General features: G+C 37.3%; 1 protein-coding gene across 8 annotated transcripts in view; it reads left to right on the top strand.

Annotated features, from left to right (window-relative positions):
* LOC118267774 (glucose transporter type 1) overlaps positions 1 to 22,998 on the top strand; it is a 133,095-nt gene that overhangs the window by 97,234 nt on the left and 12,863 nt on the right. For all 8 annotated transcript variants that reach the window (XM_050704086.1, XM_050704092.1, XM_050704087.1 and 5 more), the window contains 5 exons: positions 8,915 to 9,052; positions 10,924 to 11,019; positions 12,599 to 12,759; positions 16,856 to 16,980; positions 17,912 to 18,082. In XM_050704086.1, the coding sequence (XP_050560043.1) occupies positions 8,915 to 9,052; positions 10,924 to 11,019; positions 12,599 to 12,759; positions 16,856 to 16,980; positions 17,912 to 18,082 (691 nt within the window). The remainder of the gene's footprint in view (positions 1 to 8,914; positions 9,053 to 10,923; positions 11,020 to 12,598; positions 12,760 to 16,855; positions 16,981 to 17,911; positions 18,083 to 22,998) is intronic.

The following is a 22,998-nucleotide window of genomic DNA, read 5'->3' as shown; positions in this document are numbered from 1 at the left end:
TGCTATCATTGAATACATTATTATATGAATAATGCTAAGAAAATACGAAGAAGCTTCTAATAACTTATTTTTCTGAATTTCATAGCAGCTTGTTAGTATATTGATGCTAAGTATCATGGTTCCATGAAATATTACAAATTAGATTATTTTGAAACGGCATAACTTATGTTTAGAATAGACACACCAAACAAGAAAAGGGAAGATGGTTAATTTTTATTTTAAAGTCCGTCTACTAGATTATTTTTAAATGTTAGACTCGTATTTTTTATTTTCTTACGGAAACAAATACTTTCGAAGATATATCGATTTAAATTATCTCGTGACATCACTTCTAGGTACATTAGATACGTAGAAATGACGTATTTGTCTCCTAATCCTAAACTTTGATTGTTTTTATCCGAGTATATTATCTTATATATTATGACAAAATAAAAAAAAGTGTCTAATATTTTTTCATTGCCTAACTGACGGACTAAAATCAAAGTTGGAGACGGCAATGAAACGGTATAGACTTGGTAAACATCTTAAAAAATAAAAATCAACCGCCTTACACAATCTGAACAATGTATGGTACAGTTTCACTATAAATTCCGTCGGTAACGGCAAAATACAGGCCAGAGATTTCCACTAAATAACAGTAACGTTTGTTAATTAAAGGTGACTTTGGACTCAAAGGGTTAGGTAATAGATTATACAATGCCACAACGAGGTCAGAGCCGGACACGATAATTGCATCAACGTGCAGTGTTACGTAACAAATGTTAGAATTTGTTGTTTATTTTTAAAAGAGGCTTTGCACAATCTTCATTGGAATCCACTACGAAAGGGTTACCTTAATTACGCTCTTTTTTCTCACCCACACACAGTTTAAACGTGCCTATAAATGGTGTAATTGAACAGAAGGCTCCGACTGAAAGGAAATTCTTTCAATGTTGCCCCTAAATGTGTTTTGTTGGTGTTGAGCTGGAAAGTGGAAGTTTTTATTTGTGCTGCGGAATGATATTATTATGATAGAATGTAATTATTGTTGTAATCGTTCTCAATATTAATGTAAACACAAGCTTTTATACTATTTCCGATTAGTTTATCTATTGTAACAACTTCCCAGATATAGATATTAGAAAAAAAGTGAAATATTTTCCGAAAAATGATATAGGTATTTTCTGTAAAATACAGAAAATATAATCTGCAAATATATATTTAAGAGTATGACACAAATATGTATTGTTAGTGAAATTTAGTTATCAGTGATCAATTAATTTGCACCCTGAGTGTTGTCGGTAAACAATAGTGCGCCATTAATGGTTTGATCGGTTGTCAGCCCGCTTCAACCTTTGTTCATCCTTGGACCATCTACGGTTACCTAATGATCGAAGCAATATTGGGCCAGAACATGTCAAGCCGTGCTGTATGGGACCTGATTGGCAATGGCTACTGATAGCGAATTGGAAGGAAGATTGGGTCTCTGATGACATCGTCTTTGAACGTAGACACCACTCTAATTGGGTAGGTAGTATATCCTATTCTGACGTCACGTTGTCTTAATTCAATCCCGACACTAGTACGTAAACTGTGTAAGTTAACTGGTGGATTCGAACTGAGTTCTGAGGATGTTGGTATTATTTTGTATGCATTTAATTATAGGAGTGTGTTGTTTAATTATATTATATGCATACTAGAAATTGTTTACTTTAAGTATAGATATTTCCAATAGTTCGGCGAGTTAACGAAAGATAAGTTTAGCTAAGCTGAACGAAAAACAATAAAAATACGGCTAGTACTGTGAAAACAGGCATGAGTTGACATTTTATAAGAGAGTTTTTAATTTCTCGTTTATTTTTCTTTCTGCACATAAAATTACAATCAAAATCACTATTAAGTAATGAGTAAAGCGACCTCGCTTAATGTAGGTAATTAACGAGCTATCTAGGTTGTTGATTTAGTAGCTCGTAATTACGTAGTGAGATTGGCAGCGGTTAGGTCAAGGGAAGAGTTGAGATTCAGGTATAATCGACTGCAGATCAATGAAAAAAGAAAGTTAAAAGTATTACTTGCAAACCGAACGCAGTGATCGGTTTACCTTTAATAATTATAAAAACTACCAAATACTGACAGATAGCAGCATAATAAACAGATAAAACTGTGCAATTTTATCAAAAACACCGCATTTTATGCCCAAATGCACAACAATGAATAATGTTAAGCATCCTTATCGGAAAATATTTGTCTGGCCAGTATTGTGAAGTACTTCCAATTGACGTTCAATTTTATATTAAGTGACCGACAACTGTACAGCGATTCGACCCAACTCTCATTAATAAAATAAATCAGTCATTTATAAAATAAATTAATTTGTAGACTGTTTTTTTTATTATTTTATTTACATTTGTTCTCCACCGACTCTTGATCCTCCCTTTGACATATGTTTTTTACAATAAATCTTATCAATATTACTTACTTACTTATATAGTATAGTACCTCTGTTGCATACTACAATTAACCACAACTATTAAATTATAACTACAAAAATACTTACACATTAACATATGTTTTTTATCCACTAAATAAAATTTACTGACGGCTCTGTCAAGTCAGCACCAACGTGCTGGGAGAGCCGACCTGCCCCAGCAGAAGGCACTCGTTCACGAGTATGACGTGTGTGTCAGCAATTGGTCCGGTCAACCATTTTGTTGGGAAGTTAAGTTAACAATTATACATATAATTTTGTATATACCCCCGGCCCCCGACGCAAAAAGAGGGTTGTTATAATTTTTACGTGTCTGTCTGTCTGTCTGCCTGTAGCATCATAACTCCCGAACGCATGCAGTGATTTCAATTTAGTTTTTGAAAAAAATACGTCGCTTTGGGGACCGCTCCTAATTTCTTATTTTTTTTTTAGAATTATAAATAGATTCTTAGGTAGTTTAACATTGAGTTTCTTTTATTATTTTTTACTTTTTGTGGATGACGATTACCCGACCTATAGGCGCAAGTCTCCAGATAAAATTGGAAACACAGCAAAAATTCGTGTCAAAGGTACAGAAATGAGCTTGGATAATAGTGAGTGAGTTGTTACCTATGATCTAGTGCTATCACGAATTTTCAATTCATAAATTAACCATGGGTAATAGCTATAATTTATAAAGCTGAGGAGTTGGTTTACAAAAATAAATATAATATCCAAAATAACTATTGCACGAGGACGAAGTCGCGGGCACAGATCGTTAAAAACTATAATAGGAAAAATGTCTTTAATAACGAAACTTTGTATCCGTTAAGAAAAATAGACGTATAATTCAAAATGAAAATAAACACAAAATATCTATACATATAATAAAATCGTAGAAAAGTGCTGTCTGTACATTGAAAATAAAAATAAAAAAAATAGCAGGGGTTATTGTTATGTCGATGTCGAACCCAAAAATGTAATTAACTTTTTTTTGTCTGTTTGTCTGTTTGTCTGTTTGTCTGTTTGTCTGTGCGCGCTAATCTCAGAAACGGCTGATCCGAGTTGGATGCGGTTTTCACGAATATATTGTGGGATGCTTAAATTTACATTTAGTGTTTGTTTCATGTCAATCGGTTCATAAATAAAAAAGTTATGTCAAATTAAAGAATCACGTCGAACATTCTATGCTTATACCATTAATCTCCGCAACTATTTGACGGATTTGGTTGAAATTTGGTACAGATATAGTTTAGAACCTTAGAAAGGACATAGATATATTTTTATTTCAAAAATCAAAAAATAAAAATAAGAAATAAATTATTTATAAATAATTCTATGTCGATCGTTACACGACTTCGGTTCATGTTATTGTTTTAATTCATCGAAAAAAAGTAAATAAATAGTAAAAAGGTATGAAAAAAATAATATCAATATAATAAAACATTTAGTACAAAGAAAATGCTCTAACGGAGTATAGATAATTCTATGTCGATCGTTACACGACTTCGGTTCATGTTATTGTTTTAATTCATCGAAAAAAAGTAAATAAATAGTAAAAAGGTATGAAAAAAATAATATCAATATAATTAAACTTTTAGTACAAAGAAAATGCCCGAACGGAGTATAAATAAATAATCCAAGTTGTCTTTATCCTCGATAGATGGCGTTGGGATCGAAATAGATCGCGCTATGGTTTCGTTACATTCATTTGGTTGGGTATCGGCCGAGCGCTTCGGTACTATCGTAGAAAAAGTGTATTATCAGTCGTATGATTATTTGTCTGTAGTGGTCCTGCTGTTTCGTATATTCTAAATTGGTTTCGTTGTATTTGTCAATTAATAAGTTTATTTGTTGGGTTTTCCTGGTTTTTTGGTTAAACTATTTAACCGATTATTAGTAGTTACTGTAGTTAGTTTTTTTAATAAAATTGTAAGTCTAATTTATAAATTAATTAGATTAGATTTAAGTCGTTTCTTTTAAATTATTTAGTTTAAGCTTGGTTATTATAGCATAGAGGATAGGTTGTAATATAGTTTCTTTTTTAATTGTTATAAATTCGTAATTCGTAGCTTTCTTTAGTTTTAAGTTAGTTTAAGTCCGTTTTTAAACTATTTTTTCAATGCCCTAAGTGAGTATACATCTATTAAATTCAAACGCAGAGCTCATTATGTTGATTTTTGAAGAGTTCCCTGGAATATCTTCCACATCTCATTTTTGAAGAGATCCCGCGAGATCGGGATCTTTGTGGTTAAAACCAAAAATTTGCCGGAAGTCACTATTCCACGCGAACGAAGTCGCGGGCAAAAGCTAGTATATAATAACGCGGAAATAGTTTTTGTAGACGTTTATAATGTCTATCTGTTTGCGCAACTCTGAATGCTCTGTGTGAGAAATTTTTGCTGCTTGCAACGCTCGCCTTCCGAGAATTTAATTTGCGGAATTTGTATTTACAAACAGTGCACCTTTATGTAATCGTCAGTACTTGTATGCTATTGGTTTACGTCTCCTACATCTGGCACGCCCACCGTACTATATTCATCTGTGTAGTATATTATGTAAACGTTTATTTACTACAGTTATCTCGAAGTTTATTCGAGGAAAGAAATTTGTATTTACTTAAAGTTTTCAGCGCACTAATTGTAGCGTTATGCAGTATGTTGTAACTAAATTGATGCTTTTTTACTAAATAAGACTAAAATAAGGGAAACACGTACGCTTTTTTTTTCATTATAACGCAAAGGCTACAAAAGGCTGCATACCACACTGCATACCATCAGACGGGTGATGCACTTTGTCATTCCTGTTCCTGATCGTAGCGAACAAAGTCTATTTACAATACATACGGTACGAATTCGAGTATAAATCAATAATAAACGTCAACCCTCAAAAGCTAAATCTTTATTTATTTACTCTTATCCCGTCACCGAAAAGAAACTTCAGAACCGAACCTCACCACCTGCTTTAGAGCCAGTCCACACGGCGCGTTGCGGTGCGTGGACTGCACGCAAATATTTTGACGCATAGCCGGCCACACGGGCGCTGCGCCATCGCAGCGTTACTATGACGCAGTCTTCACGTCTTAAATACAAAAACGTAGACGTCGCACGAGTACACCCCCTCTGGCTTCGTCTCGAGGGCTGCTGTCCGTCATGTGTGCGTTGCGACGACGCAACGCGCCGTGTGAACACCTTGGTTATTTGTATGTAAAACAACGCAAGGACAGCGCTGCGACGACGCAACGCAACGCAACGCGCCGTGTGGACTGGCTCTTATAGTTCGACTCATTAATAACTAACTACAAACTCCTTTGACTGTACATACACTACCTCGAACCGATTTTTTACGCTTTGACATTTGAAAAGGAAAATATGAAATAGGTAATTATGTAGTTTGCCCCTATGATTGTTTGCATACAGGGTTGTGAGATCGTCCCATAAATAGTTCGATGATTGTGCGATCGTACGTTTGAGGCACTGCGTCGCGTGTTTCGTGTGCCGTGCATGTCACGAGGGAGCCCCGCCGTACTTCGAAATGCTGTTTGATTTACTTCCATAACCGTTTGACTGCAACTGTATATTATTACCACTATTACAGCGAATACGTGAATTTTAAATAACTACTTTCGCACTACTAAGTGTTTATTTAAATTTTAATTGTTGATATAGAAAAAGAATACTTGTAAATGACCTCATACAAGTAAGTAATAATATGAAGACAAAAATGCTTTTATTCATAAAAGAAGAAAGGAAAACAGGACAACAAAATTAAATGCCAAAACCTACACCCGTACATAACCCCTTACACCTATATATTATAAATAAATACTACATATTAACAATACGATATACATACCACTATTAATATACTCACAACATAATATACTACAAAATATACATATAAAAATACATAAAGGTTAAAGTAACATACTACTATTAAGTTTATACTTAATATAAACTAAGTCCTAGGTTAAGTAAATGTAGTCTATAATAAGTTAGAGACAGCCTTCAAATTTGCAACGCCTGAAAAGGCTGTTAAGTTGTACGTAACATTTAAATTAAGGCCTGTATATTGTATAATACCTAAACATTCAAATAAATATTTTGAGTTTGTGTTTGAGACGACCCGGGCTCGTCGTAAGGTCGTAGCCCCGCGCTTATCAATCAACTGATATTAAGTACAATTAAAGTTATTAAAAAAACGCTACAAAAAATTTATTCAGAGTTTATTATAATATTATTAAGTCTGTATTTCGATAGTTCTTGGTTCTACCGACTCGTGGGCCAATCGTAGTGCTGCGCGAAACCAATCAGTATATTGATTTTCAAATTGGTTTTTGTAAATGTCAGTGTTGATATTATGAATCGATTCTCTGTTGGTAATACTGGGTTTGAAAGTTATATATTTGTCGAAGATAAAGTGGTAAGGTGTGTGAAAGGAGAATCCCACTTCTGATGTCGGAGATAGGAGGTGTGGGCGATACTTTGGGCGAGAGCCCTCTTCGTCGCACATATGTAGAGGTATGTGTAGGCAGCAATAAAACAATAAACTCTTGAAATGATTGTTTATTCTCGTAACTGATCGTACTGATGGGGCCGGCATTTCCAACAGACTACTGTGAGAAGAAATACCGAAACAAACTCAGAGGTCTCAGTCCTTGAAAGTACAAACTTTGTACACCAGTACAAAGTGCATCAAAGATAATTCCAATCTAATAATGTTCACCGTTACTCAATAACAAGTTCATAACACTGATTCTAAGGGTCAGCTCACACCGAGATGCGTTGCGCCCTCGCCGGCGCCGCGAGACGCACACGTAACGGTCGGCCGCGGCACAGCCGTGGCGAGTAGACACGTTCTGCTGCGCCGCGCGGCGTCTCGCTACGCGACGCGGCGTGAGTTGACCCTAACGACTGCAATCACTGATCACTGATCGACTGACAGTAATCCCAGCAGTAGTAGTAGTTGTTCGCTCGACTCCGAGCGAACAACGGTCAAAACCACAAGAGAGTACTGTCGTGCAATGTTGGATCAACCACCGTAATCTCCCCTCTTCGACAGACGTGACGACACAATTAATTATTGAAGTGCGCCATCTTTATTCTTTTGTTGTCATCCATTCGTTTTGGAGTAAATCGAAGTCCCGTACTAATGACGTTTCCGACATTTTTATATTTTTTTTAGGTTTGTATTACCTTAAGGGATTATTTTAAAATAATAAGTTACAAGAACACAAACAGACAGGTGTACACGATTTAGTGAATTTACAAGACACTTAGTTGTTTAAGGTTAAATAAACGATTAACAAATCGATTGATCCGTTAACTGCTCAAGATTAAGTGGTGACGATTTTGTGTCACAGCAAGTCTAATTACGTAACATTATGCAGTCTTTAAAAACTACAAAGAGCATTCCTCTGTAGAACATTTTTTCTTTAAAATTTCTTTTAAATACATAAGCATTATAGACAGGAATAATTCCAGATATATTCCTATTAGTGATTCGAAAATACATGCATACTATATACAAGCCAGCCATTCAAGCTCAACCGTCTCCCGATAAATAAACAAAGTGAATAACTTCATTAGAAAAAAGCAGTACAGAAAGTTTAAAGAACTCAAATGAACGGATTGTAAAGAGAAGTCTTTAAAACAAATTTCCTAATCAACAGCCGACGCTCACTGCCCGGCGACAGTAGGGCAGAGCCTGTGACAGCTATATTTACCTCATGCCAGTAAAGGGTCAATCATCTGTGTATTTCCTCGAATGCGACACGATTGATATGCATTTTTTAAACCTTCAATGATATTTTAAACAGTTGCGATGCTGTGTTTGTATTTGAGCGATTTTTTGGTACTTATGTTTCATCATCAGATCCACTTCAGACCCTTATTAAATTTTAGTGTTTTGAAATCTTTATTCAAAAACATAATACACGTATTACTCGCCCCTAATATTTTCAAAAGTTCCCCTCATTTTCCCTCCTCTCGGGAGTATAAAATTAAAAAAAATACAATAATATGTTTGAAAATCGGTTCACAATTGTCGGAGTTAATTGTTACACAAATACAAAAAAAAAAACAAACATCCAAATATAGTACCTCTTCCTTTTTTGAAGTCGGTAGAAAAATAGGTATACCATACGACAAATAGGTACGTTTTCGAATAACATCTACACTTTTTAGAAATGTGTAACAATCTTTATATTCATTAAAATTTATAAAACACATAAAAATATCGCGTTTGTTGAACAACAGCAAGAAACGAGGAGATGAAAACTGCAATAATGTATATAGCAAAGTTACAACATTTCCGTCTATTAAGAGATTGAATCTTAAGAGCTTCCTTCAGTATCAGACGAAAGCAATATCAAAGTATATTTTTAATCCTATTTCGAAAGTAGATGAAGTGACTTTGATTTGTATCTGTGTTGCTACATTTTTCGCTATAAATGGATATTATTTGCAGGTGAAACGTGACATGGTCGCCATCAAGCAAGAGTTGGACACGGTGCAACAAGTGAAGGAGGAAATCGAAGAGTTGCGTGAATACGTCGACCGACTCGAGGAACACTCCCAGCGAAGGAAACTCAGACTGCTTGAACAGGTAGGAAACACAAGCAACCCATAGAACTGCGTATCCCTACTGACTACCGACCGTTAACGCTGCGAGACTAACTCCGGCCGCTTGACTCTCGAGCACCTCTAAATGAGGTTTCTTTTGAGGAAATAAAACAACTGTTCTTCGTTCTCAAGCCACAAAGTTACAAGCCGCGGCAAAACGGTAGTTTCACAAAATATTAGTCTTTAGTTGGTACGCAGTCATTACCGACATGTAATTAGTTTCCAATAATATTTTAGTAAAAGCTTTGAAAGATATTTCTATAATAAAGTAGATAAGGCTTAGGCTTTTAATTAGTTAGGCCGGCCTCAGCAAAGAAAAACAAAAGTTTTTAAAGCAGATCAAGTAGCAAAAATGACCAGGGCAGACAAGGACACAGACGTGAGGCTACGCGACCAGGTACTTAGTTATAATTGAAAAATAATTTATTATGTTTTGTTATTAGGATAGGTACATATTCCTTTTTAAATATATTCAATAAATTTTATTTTCATTATTTTAGAACTATACAATGGCTTACTTTAATCATGCATGAATATTTTGCTATCATTAATTACGGAAGACACACGGTTAAGGAAGGAATCGTAATGATAGGATGAGAAGGGATGGAAACGTAATGTTCAGAGGAAGGAACTTCAAGGCAGGCAGACGGTCAGGGCGTTAGCAGAGGTAGGTAACTCATGATGAATTGGATACCAACAGGTTCAAGACATCAGAAGAGCAGCAAAGTACGCCACTACTAGTTGCCTGAAAGTAGACCCATCAGCAGTAAGTGAGGTCATGATGTTCTACACATATAATAGATGCAAGACATCGTGTAGAATACACAAGGTTCCAAAGCCGAAGACAGTTCGCAAAAGCTGTTTTACGTTGAAGGTTGGTATCGCAGTCTTGTAGAACCAACATGTTCAGATCAAACAATTCTTTCGACATCAGAAGTTTGTTACATACTCCAAAACAATTGCTTCTGAAATGAAAATTGGCGTAAAACTGATCATTGCACTTGTAAAAAAATTTAGATATCATTACGAGATATAAAAAAATATAAATCATCATTCATTACAATTCCGACCATCCGCATAGGTTTGACTGAGCACGTGGAGTGGGCTACCGTAGAACGTGAATACTTTAACGTGATTAACCAAACACGAGGCTCCAACGCAATCAGTTTCCTCAAATCGTATAAAAACGTGTCTCCCATTTTTCCAACAATCTTTATTTTAATATTCATACAAGTTAAAAGGAAAACAAGTCTATTTCAGTTTATGTAATTATTCTGCGCGACTGAAGGTAATTGGATTTTTCCAGACACTTTTACAGTCCTGTCAATATTTATTTTGTAGACGTATAGTAATCGAAACAAATTAATACGTACAATCTATCTGGATAACTACATAATTTATGGAAACGTAGATATTCCATTTTTTCCTAAGCTTTGAAAGTATTGTAGTGCTTTTTTATTAGTTTATTAGCTGTAGCGTGAAAGAAAAAATTTAGAGCTGGTTGATGAGTGATGGCCTATACCTGCTGACATCGTGATGATGTATGCCAAGAAATATATAATGTTGAAATTGTTACACCTAACTGTTCAACTTACTCATCAAATAGTTCGACGAATTGTTGCCCCGTGTGTTTGTCTCTAACTGTATTATTTCCTTTAAGTTCTGTGTTCGTATATTCATAACTATTGTAGTTTTATAAGTTGACTTTGTGGTACTGCTTAGTATTATCAGATGGTACATATTACAATTGACTTTTTCAAAATTGGCTTTACTCTCTACTCTACATGTGTTATAGTGTTCACCTAACTACATATGTGTGTTATGTTTGTGTACTATGAAGTTTGTTTGTTCCAGGGCCTTACCTTCTTCCTGTCGTACGCAATCCTCGCTGCGGTCCTGGGTATGCTGCAGTTCGGGTACAACACTGGTGTCATCAACGCTCCTGGCAAGGTGAGACGCAATTGTATATTCAATGTACCATACATATCCTTGTTAGAGGGTTAATACTGCTATAACTTGATGGATCGCACGTGAGCTTTACTAGATACATTGTTAAAATAATGAGCATAAACCTAACATTAGCTATATAGTAACACTAAAAATCAACACAGTCAGAGTTCCATCGTTAAATCATAACGTGATTTATTTACAAATAAAATTCTAAGAACTGCTTCTTCTATTGAAGAAGTCTAGAAACTTTCCTTTCTCAAGTTATCTTGAAACCAACAACAAAAACAATTCAGACGAACTGAGAAAGCCGCAGCCTTCATTATTTTCAAGCAGCGATATTGTAAAGGCATCATCTCAATACAGCTAACTGCATTTCTCCAATATCGTTCATTAAAATTTCAATTGAGATGCAAAATTCAATAGAGGTTCGCGAAATTGGATAAATCTAGTGAAGGAGAGGAATCGTTCCATCTGAATCATTTAACTTGAGAAGTGGAGCCATCTACGGCGGGTACTAAACAAATTCACCGAAGCGATGTGCCGACATTGGATTCACCAACTTGTAAAGTAAATGCACACAAACTCGACAACAGACGACGATGCAACCGGCGAGCTACTTAATGACTCGGTAAATCAATTAGAGGAACCGTCTCGATGGAAAATACAAATTATTTAGCTTCTGAAAGGCACCGTACAGGTGTAGACTGCAGGTTTATTGGAGTTAAATCGAATTATTATTTCTCGATAGAATTTGATGAAACCCCAATTCACTGGACGATCGCTTTCTAGTTTAATTGTTGGGTTTTCGAATTGAATATTATATTACATTCTAATTTGATACTATGGATTGATAGCTCTTTTGACGAATTTACCAAACGTACTGCAAACCAAAATCTTGAAAATATTAAATTTTGGATTTTCTCAAGGATTATGCGATTTAACTTTTTTTTTCTATTTTACGTTTGAAATCACAAATGACCTTATTTATACTCTATTTATTCAATGGGAGTTACTAGTTAATCGTTTTCGACTGTATCCGAAGCCTAATTCCGTCAAAGACTACATAATTACGCTAGGTCTATTTGGGTAAGTCAAACATTTGGTAGAGGTAAACACATAGTTCAATCAATTCATGGAAATTTGGCTCACAGGCACAACCGTAAAGTAATATGTTGCCATTGCCATATTAGGAACCAATTAACTAATTATTAGGTAGAGGAAACTCCACACACTATAGAACTACGTACCTACGACTGCCGAATGTCAAATCGATGCTAGAACCGTGTATAATGTGTCTTATATCTATTGTAATATGGATTAAATTGAACTAAATTATAATCTATTCTAATTTAATAAACATTAAGTAATATATTTTAATAGAGTTATACTTTAATTTTTAAAGTCACGTAATGAGAACATCCACGTTTTGCAACTAGCTTGCTGATTGCGGTTACTTGAACCGTGTGACTGCCAAACAACGGTCTCTGGTACGAGCACCGAGCCGTGCGAAGTACATGCATTCGTGCCTGCCTCAGGAGACGTTATGTTTAACAGAAATGTTTTATTTGTCCCAAACCAGAACATCGCAAACTTCATGAAGGATGTATACAAGAACCGGTACGGCATGGACCTCCAAGACGACACGGTGAACAGGCTTTACTCTATAGCAGTCAGTATCTTTGCTATCGGTGGTATGCTGGGCGGATTCTCGGGTGGCATGATCGCGAACAGATTTGGAAGGTAAGTGGAACCACTGCTTGATAAATACATACCATTCACGATTGACATACTCTTTCAGTGAAGTCAATATTGTCAGTCACTGGAAATAGTTCCAGTTGACTGACAGTGGCCATCATCCATCTATATGGATGATGAGAAAGGGGGCAAGCCTATCTGCAGTAGGCGTGAACCTAGGCCTTTGAGACATATTACATTCCGATTTCAAATCAGATCAAGTTACCATGAATTTTACTTACACACATTTGGAAACGTTTCATCATTAAAAACATGCTTAGTTAGGCTTGAAGAACTTAATATAACTTGAAACCAGATCACTAACTGCAATGTAAATGTTTCCTGATACAAGTTTGTCAATAAAATCGTATCTCTCACTGAATCGTATCTTAAGTGTCAATACCCTTAAAATATTATTTCACTAGCTGTGTCCGTGACTTCGGCATTAAGTATGTTTATTTTTGCAAACAAACTCAAACTCAAAATATTTATTTGCATGGGTATTACACAGGTCTTAATTTAAATGTTATGTACAACTTAACGGCCTTCAGGCGTTGCAAATTTGAAGGTTGTCTCTAACTTATTATAGACTTCATTTATTTAACCTAGGACTTAGTATAAACTTAATAGTAGTAATGTATTTCTTATATTATATGTATTATGTGGGTTAGTGTAAAATTTAAGTAGGCATTGTTAATATGTAGTATTTATTTATAATAATTATACGTGCAAGGGGTATGTCTCCTCTCAGCTTCATATTATTACAAAAAGAAGAAGGCAAAATCACGTCTGTTCAGAATTTGACACCCAAACAACAAAAAATTGCTAGGAAAACAAGCAGAGAAAGAACTCGAAGATGGTATGCTAAAAAGAAATTAAAAGAACGTGATATTAAAATAAATACAAAGAATAAATACAGAGTTCATTTACATAAAGTTTTTCGTTTTAATTTTGATTTCTGATTCATCTCTAACAATTTCTGATTCATCTGGGCAGAAAATATTCGTACGTCGATATCTCGAAAACAGTTTTTTAAAAAACGAGTCCCTCATTCAATTATACGTTATTTAGTATACCTATTTTCATATGAACACGTGCTACAGATCTTAAAGTGAAATTAAATTTAGGTCATATGAATCAGTCGAAGAATCAAATTTCGAAGAACTACCCACGCGCAGATGTGACTGGTGGAATAATTATCTAGTCGAACAGAGTAAATGCTTTCGTAGAGCGCTAATAATTAAATAGACTAAAAAAAACGGAAAGTTGCTGGTTTTACATTCGATGAAGGATTGATTGCGTTTAGAGTTGCCAGGTCACGCTATAGGGATTCAGTGGAGAAAGCTAAGGGTAACCTGTTGCAGAGAGTAGTGCAGAGGCTGGATAGCGAGGGTCCGTGGTCGCCTCTGTACCATGAGTTCAAAGCCAACAGATCCGTCGATCTGGCATTCGTACAGAACATAAAAATCAACAATGTTCACACCTCTGGTATTGAGGAGACAACGGAAGTTCTACTCGATGAACTCATCCCTTACGATGTATCCGAGACAGACAATGATTATCATCAACAGATTAGGTCGTGGGCAACTATACTGCCCGATTCACCGGTGTCTGATCTACCTTCCATCAACGAGCATATCTGTTAATCCTATCGTAACTGTTGTGGCGACACATTGACAAGTGACAGATGACAGATGACAGAAGTCGCACATAGACTATCGACGAGCAAATCAATGGATGACGTCACAAATATCCTGCATCGCACATATTAAGATTGCATGCGAATTAACACGGATAGAAAATCCCAACGAACAACAGTTGGGCAGAAAGCCCGCCAGGCTGATCACCTCGCCTGGTCGGAGGATCCTCCTTTTCTTAGGGAACTTTACTCGCTGTTCCCTAAAGTGGTGACCCCCGACGTGATTGAAACCAACCTTCACGGAGCAGATCAGCACCGTCATCCTCATCGCCACCTCCCTCACCCATCACTTCTCCGCTGAGCGGTAATCAAGTCGCAGCCAACCAGCATCCTCGGCCTCATCAGGGACCACCACTCGCTACATCGAAGATATGCAGCCTGGTTCTTCCCTACGGCCTCATCAGCGTCTAGGCACAGCACTCTCTGCACACGGTCTGAGGACGTCTTCTTCCCGTCAACGCAGACGCCAGCCACTACGCACCTACCCTCGCAGCATCAATTCCCCGACTCACCGTGGGACACTGCGAGCTTCACTACTCCGACTCACTGGAGTATCACCCTGCACCGCTCACCCGACTCACTGGGCATTCAGCGGCACAGTTCCGACTCACTGGAACTAGGGACATTCTACACTGGCTCTGGCACCGCTCATCTCAAGCATCGACAGCCGTCTCAACAGGATCGACCTCCGGTCTTGGGGAGTGATGTGGCGACACATTGACAAGTGACAGATGACAGATGACAGAAGTCGCACATAGACTATCGACGAGCAAATCAATGGATGACGTCACAAATATCCTGCATCGCACATATTAAGATTGCATGCGAATTAACACGGATAGAAAATCCCAACGAACAACAGTTGGGCAGAAAGCCCGCCAGGCTGATCACCTCGCCTGGTCGGAGGATCCTCCTTTTCTTAGGGAACTTTACTCGCTGTTCCCTAAACTGTTATTAAAACGCTGCTTTTGAATAAATCGTCTGGTGAGGATAAATTTTCAAATAAAATGATAATAGAAGCATGCAAATCTCCGGCTGATGAACTTCTAACTGAATGGCAGTGTAGATGAGAATCTTCTACCAAGGGCCGCCACCTCTATCAGTTCTTTCCATCCGTGCATGAGCGACTGGAGAGGACATGGTTGGAGGTGGATCACTGTGTTGCCCACTTTCTTATTAGCCATGGCAACTTTAAAAGCAAATTGTTTTCATTTAAACTCGTTGATTCACCATGGTGCCAATGTTCGACAGCGGAGTTGCTACATGAGCAATCCGCCCAGCACATACTCTGGGAGTGTGGTCTCTGGCAATCTGAGCGTAACACGTGCGTTTAGGCGTCTTTGCCATACCTATTATTGGAAGCAAGCATAACAGCTCACGCATAGGACCCATTTAGTATTTTAGTTTTAAGTAAAATTTCCGTGGTGCTTGGCGACCGGGCTTCTCCCAGTTGTGCAGTCTCTTTTGTGCCTTAAGGCTTAAGTCATTCTGTCTCCTGCATTAAATTCACCAAGGAAAGTGGAAACTATCGTTTTCACTTTTTTCTCCTCTAATAATATCTTCTGATTTATTTCGTTGCGGGATCCAAGACAGTCATTCATGTCCCTGGGTGGGACGCGCCGGATTTCAATGTTCCGCTGTTTTCATGGTAGTATCTACTGTAGATCCTGTAGGGCTACTTTCGATCGGGCGATTTCATTACATTATGACTATTTCTTTTACGGACATATTTGTACTGTATAGTTAACATAGTTCATCTTACCTCAAGTCCAACTGTCCTATTCACTTTCCAGCTCACCTATCAGCAAACCAATTCACCAGGTTTAAATATTGCGATTAATTATCACCAGAAAAGAACGCGCAGTTACCAGTGTTCTATAAATCCATATGTTACGATTACGGGATAATTTTATCACGCATTAAAAGTCGTAGGGCACGCTTAGCCTAATACTTGTGAGTAATGAAAGTGCACACTGACGTCACGGTTCACAAGTAATGGCAGCGTATTGTTTACCTTTGATCGTTTGCCCGTATGGCGCTGGCCAATCATAATAATGGCTGCGTTGTTCGAGAAAGAAACGGTTGCTAAGTAATTGTTTCTATATAAAAATGAAAAGCTACGAAAGCTCTATAGAGAACATTCTCGATAACATATGATTTTGTTCATCAGATAATTAAACTAAAACTATTTAATTTCACAGTAATTATGGGTGTGTTGATATTAATGACGTGCCTATATTAATTGTGTTAATAATCTTGTCCATAAATACTGGTTGCTGATAGAAAATAAAATATCTTGTTTCTTGGAAAGCTAACAACGAGAAATAAGCTACATAAAGCAACTTAAAATATCATAACATTAAATTATTATTTTAAATTATGATCACATTTCGTTTGTACTAGGAAAGGGGGCTTACTGCTAAACAACATTCTCGGGATCAGCGGCGCGAGTCTGATGGGGTTCACGAAAATATCACACTGCTACGAACTCCTCATATTCGGCAGGTTCATCATAGGAGTCAATTGTGGTAAGTCTTATTCTACAGATTATATCGGTCAATGAATTTAGTTGTCAAAGACACCATAACCTCTAAAACTAAAAAAAATGGTTGTCACATTAACAAATTTAATACGAATGTTGCAGTAAAACATCGGTATTCGAAAAGCCTTATCTTTTTTGGACAGTTATTTAAAATAAAGATGCACTATAATTATTTGCCGCCGATCATGAACTGGTTCCCACAAATGGCTGTTTGAAACAACCATGAAATAGACATCGCGCATGCTGTGCAAGTTACCTACAATTATGGGCCCCGGTCATAGCTTGAAAGTAGCCATTCACTCACGAACAAATACGAGAGTGAGTCGTGTCTTTCAGGTGATTTACTATGTCCCACGATAGTAATTGCACAAGAAACATCCTATCACGCACGAGTATACATATATATCATAAGGAGTGGTCTCCATTACTCATGTTTTGTTCCAATTCGTATTTGCCTAGTGTATGTACATAAGAATACATATTTTTCAAAACTTCGTTTCCAAGTTCGAACATATGTCGTATCGTAGTGCAGGAACTTTAACAAGAATGTGCTCGTAATATCGAATGCCATCCATTTCAATAGCATACCAACCAAAGCGTATTGCACAACTTATATTTATTTGAAATCCAATAGATCCTTCCACTCGTAGCCACTCGTAACTCGTAGCTCGTAGAAAGTTGAAAGAAAAATAATAATATACTTATAATATATGTATCTTTCATTTTATTTGAATTGCAAGAAATAATGACCTATTTGAAAGATCCGAATTCACCATGTCATAAGTCTGAAGAGCTAAAACTGAAATTGATTGTTGTTGTCTAAAAGTCACTTTATATAAATATAAAGTGACCAAAAAAGTTGCTTCAAATTGCTGTACATGTGTATTGTTGTTGTATTATTATATTCTTTGTCCTAGGGTTAAACACATCATTAGTGCCAATGTACATATCGGAGATAGCTCCTCTAAACTTGCGTGGAGGTTTGGGCACGGTCAACCAGCTGGCCGTCACCGTAGGACTACTTCTCTCACAAGTCCTGGGCATCGAACAGATCCTCGGTACCGACGAAGGATGGCCTATACTACTTGGTAAGTACCTCATTTTTATGCCACTTTTGGTAGCAACAAAACTTTAGGCTTGAGCCCGAGTAGATACAAACTTTACACCTGCAACACTAAAATTTTAACGAGCGCTTTACTGACTACTACCCTTTGCCCGCGGCTCCTCCCGCGTGTTGGTCGCTTTTCGCATAACCATATATATACAGCGTGTAACAAAATACCCATATACATACATCAAGAAGCACTGATGAATACAGGTTGAATAGAATCTCTACACAAAGTTTCAGCTTAAAATAGGTTAAAAAAAATTGGTACCAAATACTTGGTGTCGCATGGTTCTTGATTTTAAATCATCATATAAACGTATCACAACACTGCAGGGGTCACTTGCTAATTATGAAACATTTCTTCTGTAAATCTGATCGCCTAGTACCAGTATCTACCTAATTTTGATGTTCGGTTTCTGGAATTTTATGTATTGGAAAATTCATAACTTCGTTCAATGAAAACATGAGTTTAAAAAACCCTTCCCATATCATTTGTTATGTTGTCTAGAAACCGTGCACTTGATATGTATAGATACCCCCTTTTTGTTACACCGTGTATATCAAACTTATAATAATAATATATAGAAAAGAGTAGACGCAGCCTATTACTATTATTATTATTAAACCACTCCTAAAGTGATACTGGGTGTGAAAGGTGGACAAACCTAAATAAATAGTGATGACTTACCGCATTGCTACGACTGTTACAATCTACACATGAATTGAAGTAGCCACGACTTTATTCAAATAAAGCATAAGAATCCGTTGAGACTGCGTTTCAGTAAACGTTTTCGAAGCCCGAAATAACGCATGACGCTCGTGGTCAGCGGACAACCGAGGTTCTCTTTCAGAAGGGGTTTTTAAAGACCGAGGCAATGCATGGCGTTGCCGATCGTCACTGAGTCGCATTTGTCTAGCTATCTAACTAACCTTCTGCTTTTAGCTATTCTGGAATAATGCGACAAATTAGACCGTTTTCTCCAAGGCCTTATTTTTATTAAACTTAATAAAAATAAAATAATTAGGACCAGTTTCGACACGACCCTATGTTCTGTCGAACAAATGCTGAACTGACTGTCAGATTAGTTTTAAACCAAAGCCAAAACAACCAATCAATCAATTCCAAATTGTTTACAACACAATAAACGACCGAAAAGCAAACCAACAAGAAGTCGGGTAAATATAGAACCGAATCAAATCATAGACAACTGACGATCGACAATGATCTATTGAACCCCATATAGTCATTACACAACCGAGAATCTTTACACCGCGATCAGGGTTGCTGAAGTATTTTTTCAACGCCATCTATCGAGCACAGTGTTCAACACTACAACCGCGCCCGCGCACACCGTTATTTGTTATTTTGTTACCTCATATAAATTTTAAGATTAAGATATATACATATATTTTTTGTGACTAATATTAACTAAGCTATTAAGTTGTAGTGCTTGAAGTAAATTTTCAATTGGCCATAACTTATTTTGGCCGAAACAAACTTTTGACAATGCTCCTAATTATATATTATGTAATCCAACTGTGAACCGCGTTCAAATCGGTTGAGTAGTTTCGAAGTTATAACGTACCAGACAGAAAAACAGACAGACAGGCAAAACTTAAAAAAAATCTTTTTTTGGTTTCTGTGACTCATATCTAGTTGCCTCCTTTCAGTTTTTTGGAAAAATATCTGGGTCGAAGGAACAAAATGTACGAGCCGCTAGCCCGTACAGTAAAACTATAGAATGTTGTAGTGAAGTAGTTTGGTGCAGTTGACGGGATGTAGCCAGGGAATAAAACCGTTGTATTGTGTCCGTGCTACCGGAGTGACTTTATTGTTTGACTTTATTTGTCTTACAATAGATTAACCTAAATAACATCGACTACGCGTAAATAAGGAAAATAGCATAATCGACGAAACAAAGTAATGCATAACTAATGAATAAAGTTAAACAATTAAAATCATGTGGCGATGCTCGTACATACAGACAAGTTTTTTTAATTTATTAAAATACTTTGTCTCTTAAAGACAACATCGCCCAGTGCCATTAAAATGTCAATAACTTCAGATTTAGAATTCACAGTCGTCCCACTGCAGATCAAAGGCCTCCCTAGTCTCCTTACACTCCTCGCTGATTAAAGCTTTTTGCAGCCAATCCTTGTCATAAATGTCAAGTTTGTCCCGCCACCTCCTTTTGGGCTTGCCGTTACGTCTGTGGATGCTCCAGTCAGTAGTAAGTTTTGCCCACCGCTCGTCCGACATGCACAACAGACGTGACCAGCCCAGTTCCACTTCAAGTTTGTGGCTTTGTCACCAACGTCGATGATTTTAGTCGTGGAGCGCAGCGTGGTATTTTTGTTATGTTCCGCTAGCAAACTTTGAGTTTGGACTTCTGATGTTGTGTCAAAGACAAAGTTGATGGCGTTCAGCCATCGGTGAGGCTGGGTAGAATACACACGTCCATTGGTTACTTTTTCAGTACTAATGGAAAATTACCTTTCATTAGGACCCTCATGGACCAATAGCTCTTCCAGGCGTTTTCGGTGCGTTTAGCAACTTCTCTTTCTTGTCTCGCCTGGAAAGAGACTAGTTGGCCCAGATAAATGTATTCCTGGACGAATTCTATTTCTGTGCATCCATCTACCTCTAACCTATATTTTATGCTGTTGGTCATTAGTTTGGTCTTCGACATGTTCATCTTCCGTCCAACCTCAAGACTCGCTCTGCTGAGTTCTTTTTTTTTTAAGCCCGCCCCAACCTTGGTCGCGTCCCAGGGAAATAAATGTGTCTTGGATCCCGCAAAGAAACAAATCAGAAGATGTTATAAGACGAGAAGAAAAAAAAATCATAGTTTCCACTTCCCTCGGTGAATTTAATACAGTAGACAGAATGACTTAAACCTAAAGGCTCCAAGTCGCCAAGCACCACAGAAATTTTACTTAAAACTAAACGGGCCCTACGAGCTGTACTTACTTACTTCCAATAATAGGTATGGCAAAAACGCCTAAACGCACGGAAATTTGCTCGAGACTCCACAAGCCCCGTGTAATAAACTACACCTGATGAAACAATTAAATTATCTAACATAGTGTTACGCTCAGATTGACAGAGACCACACTCCCAGAGTATGTGATGGGCGGATTGCTCATGTTGCAACTCCGCTGTCGAACATTGGCACCATGGTGAATCAGCGAGTTTAAATGAGAACAATTTGCTTTTAAAGTTGCCATGGCCAGTAAGAAATTGGGCAACACAGTGATCCATCTCCAACCATGTCTTCTCCAGTCGCTCATGCATGTATGGAAAGAACTGATAAAGGTGGCGGCCCTTGATAAAAGATTCCCATCTACACTGCCACTCAGTCAGAAGTTCATCCCAGACGTCCGTTAATGGCATGAGCAATCTAGCATTTTTCTTTCGATCGCGTTGTGCTAGAAAGTTTGCGGAAAAATTTGGTCTCGCATCGAAGTACACAGCAGCACGTCGCTGCACCTCAAGATCGACTGCAAGTAGTCCCGCGAGCACAGAGGCCCGTGCTAACCGTCCTATAAGCCTTACACAGAAAGATCAAGGCTAGACGCTGACTTTGAAGAAGCTTCCGCCGTATTGTGAGCCTGTCCGCCCATAGTGGTGCGCCGTAGCACACGCATCCCAGATAGGTAAGAAAAGAAAGCTGAGTTCATTATCATGACGCCCAGCTCAAATGCTAAAGAAGGGAAGAGCATGTTGTCGGCGAAACGGAGGTTTGTTAGCCTCTTCCCCAACAACCACTCCCTTCATACTCCAACACGTCACAAGCTTTTTGAAGACCTCTTCGAGGGTTGCGGTGAAGAGTTTTGGGGATAGCGGGTCACATTGTTCGACTCCTTTAGAAATAGGGAAGAATTGGTCAAGTTTGTGTAATTTTATTGCTACGGTACTTTTTCAAGTTAATATAGGTTGGGTGGATGTCTTGGTTGTGTAGTGTTGTGTAATATTAATAAATGGGTGAGACTGTCGTAACCTTTGGAATGATCTATGAACGAATTTAATATCCCACTACACACGTATATGTATACATAGGTATAGTGGGAGATTAAATTCAGAATATTTCTCGATAATCCGATTCATAGTATGTAGATGGTCCGTAGTAGAGAGGTCGCGTCGAAAACCTGGGCAAAAGAATTTGTTCTCCTATTTTTAATGCATCTGTGGTAACACCATCTTCACCTGGGGTTTTGCTGTATTTCATACTTAGCAAGGCTTGGTGGACTTCATGGCCGGTTATAAGTGGGATACTTTCTGAGTATGAGTATGTATTTGTGTGCGTTTGGGTGATGTTATCGGCAGCATAAAGACATTTATAATATTCTGTGCAGATATTTAAAATTTTTTCTTTATCCGTCTGTTTTATTCCAAATCATAATGCCAGAATCTCTATAGAGCTTTGCCCCACCAAAAAATATAGTGTACAGGCATGGCAGATGTAGTATTCTATTGCTGCTCTATTAATGATAACTAAAAACATGATTAAAAGCCTTTAGACCTTGCGGTTTCTATATAAATCTAAGAACAAAATATTACATTTAGGTTAGGTACGGTACCAGTTTAGGTTAATTGCAGTTATAATGGTAGAAATAATTAAATTATTATAAATGCTTTATATTATTACAATGCTATCATAGGTTGTTTAGCTATGAAAGGCAGGAATGTCATCACCAATATCACCTTTAGTAATCCTACTTTTAATTCATAGTCATAACGAAACAACAATGTAAACAGAACAGACAGAGCGAATGTCAAATAATGACTTTTGGACATAACTGACGCACGCACGCCAATGACGTTTCGTTACATCTAACCACAAATGTTCAAACACGAAATAATAATTAGAATATGCATTCATTATAATATATATT

The sequence above is a fragment of the Spodoptera frugiperda genome, chromosome 25, assembly GCF_023101765.2.
Source record: "Spodoptera frugiperda isolate SF20-4 chromosome 25, AGI-APGP_CSIRO_Sfru_2.0, whole genome shotgun sequence".
Classification (NCBI taxonomy): domain Eukaryota; kingdom Metazoa; phylum Arthropoda; class Insecta; order Lepidoptera; family Noctuidae; genus Spodoptera; species Spodoptera frugiperda.
Note: the sequence above shows the minus strand (reverse complement) of the source record. Positions and strands in the feature narration are given on the sequence as shown.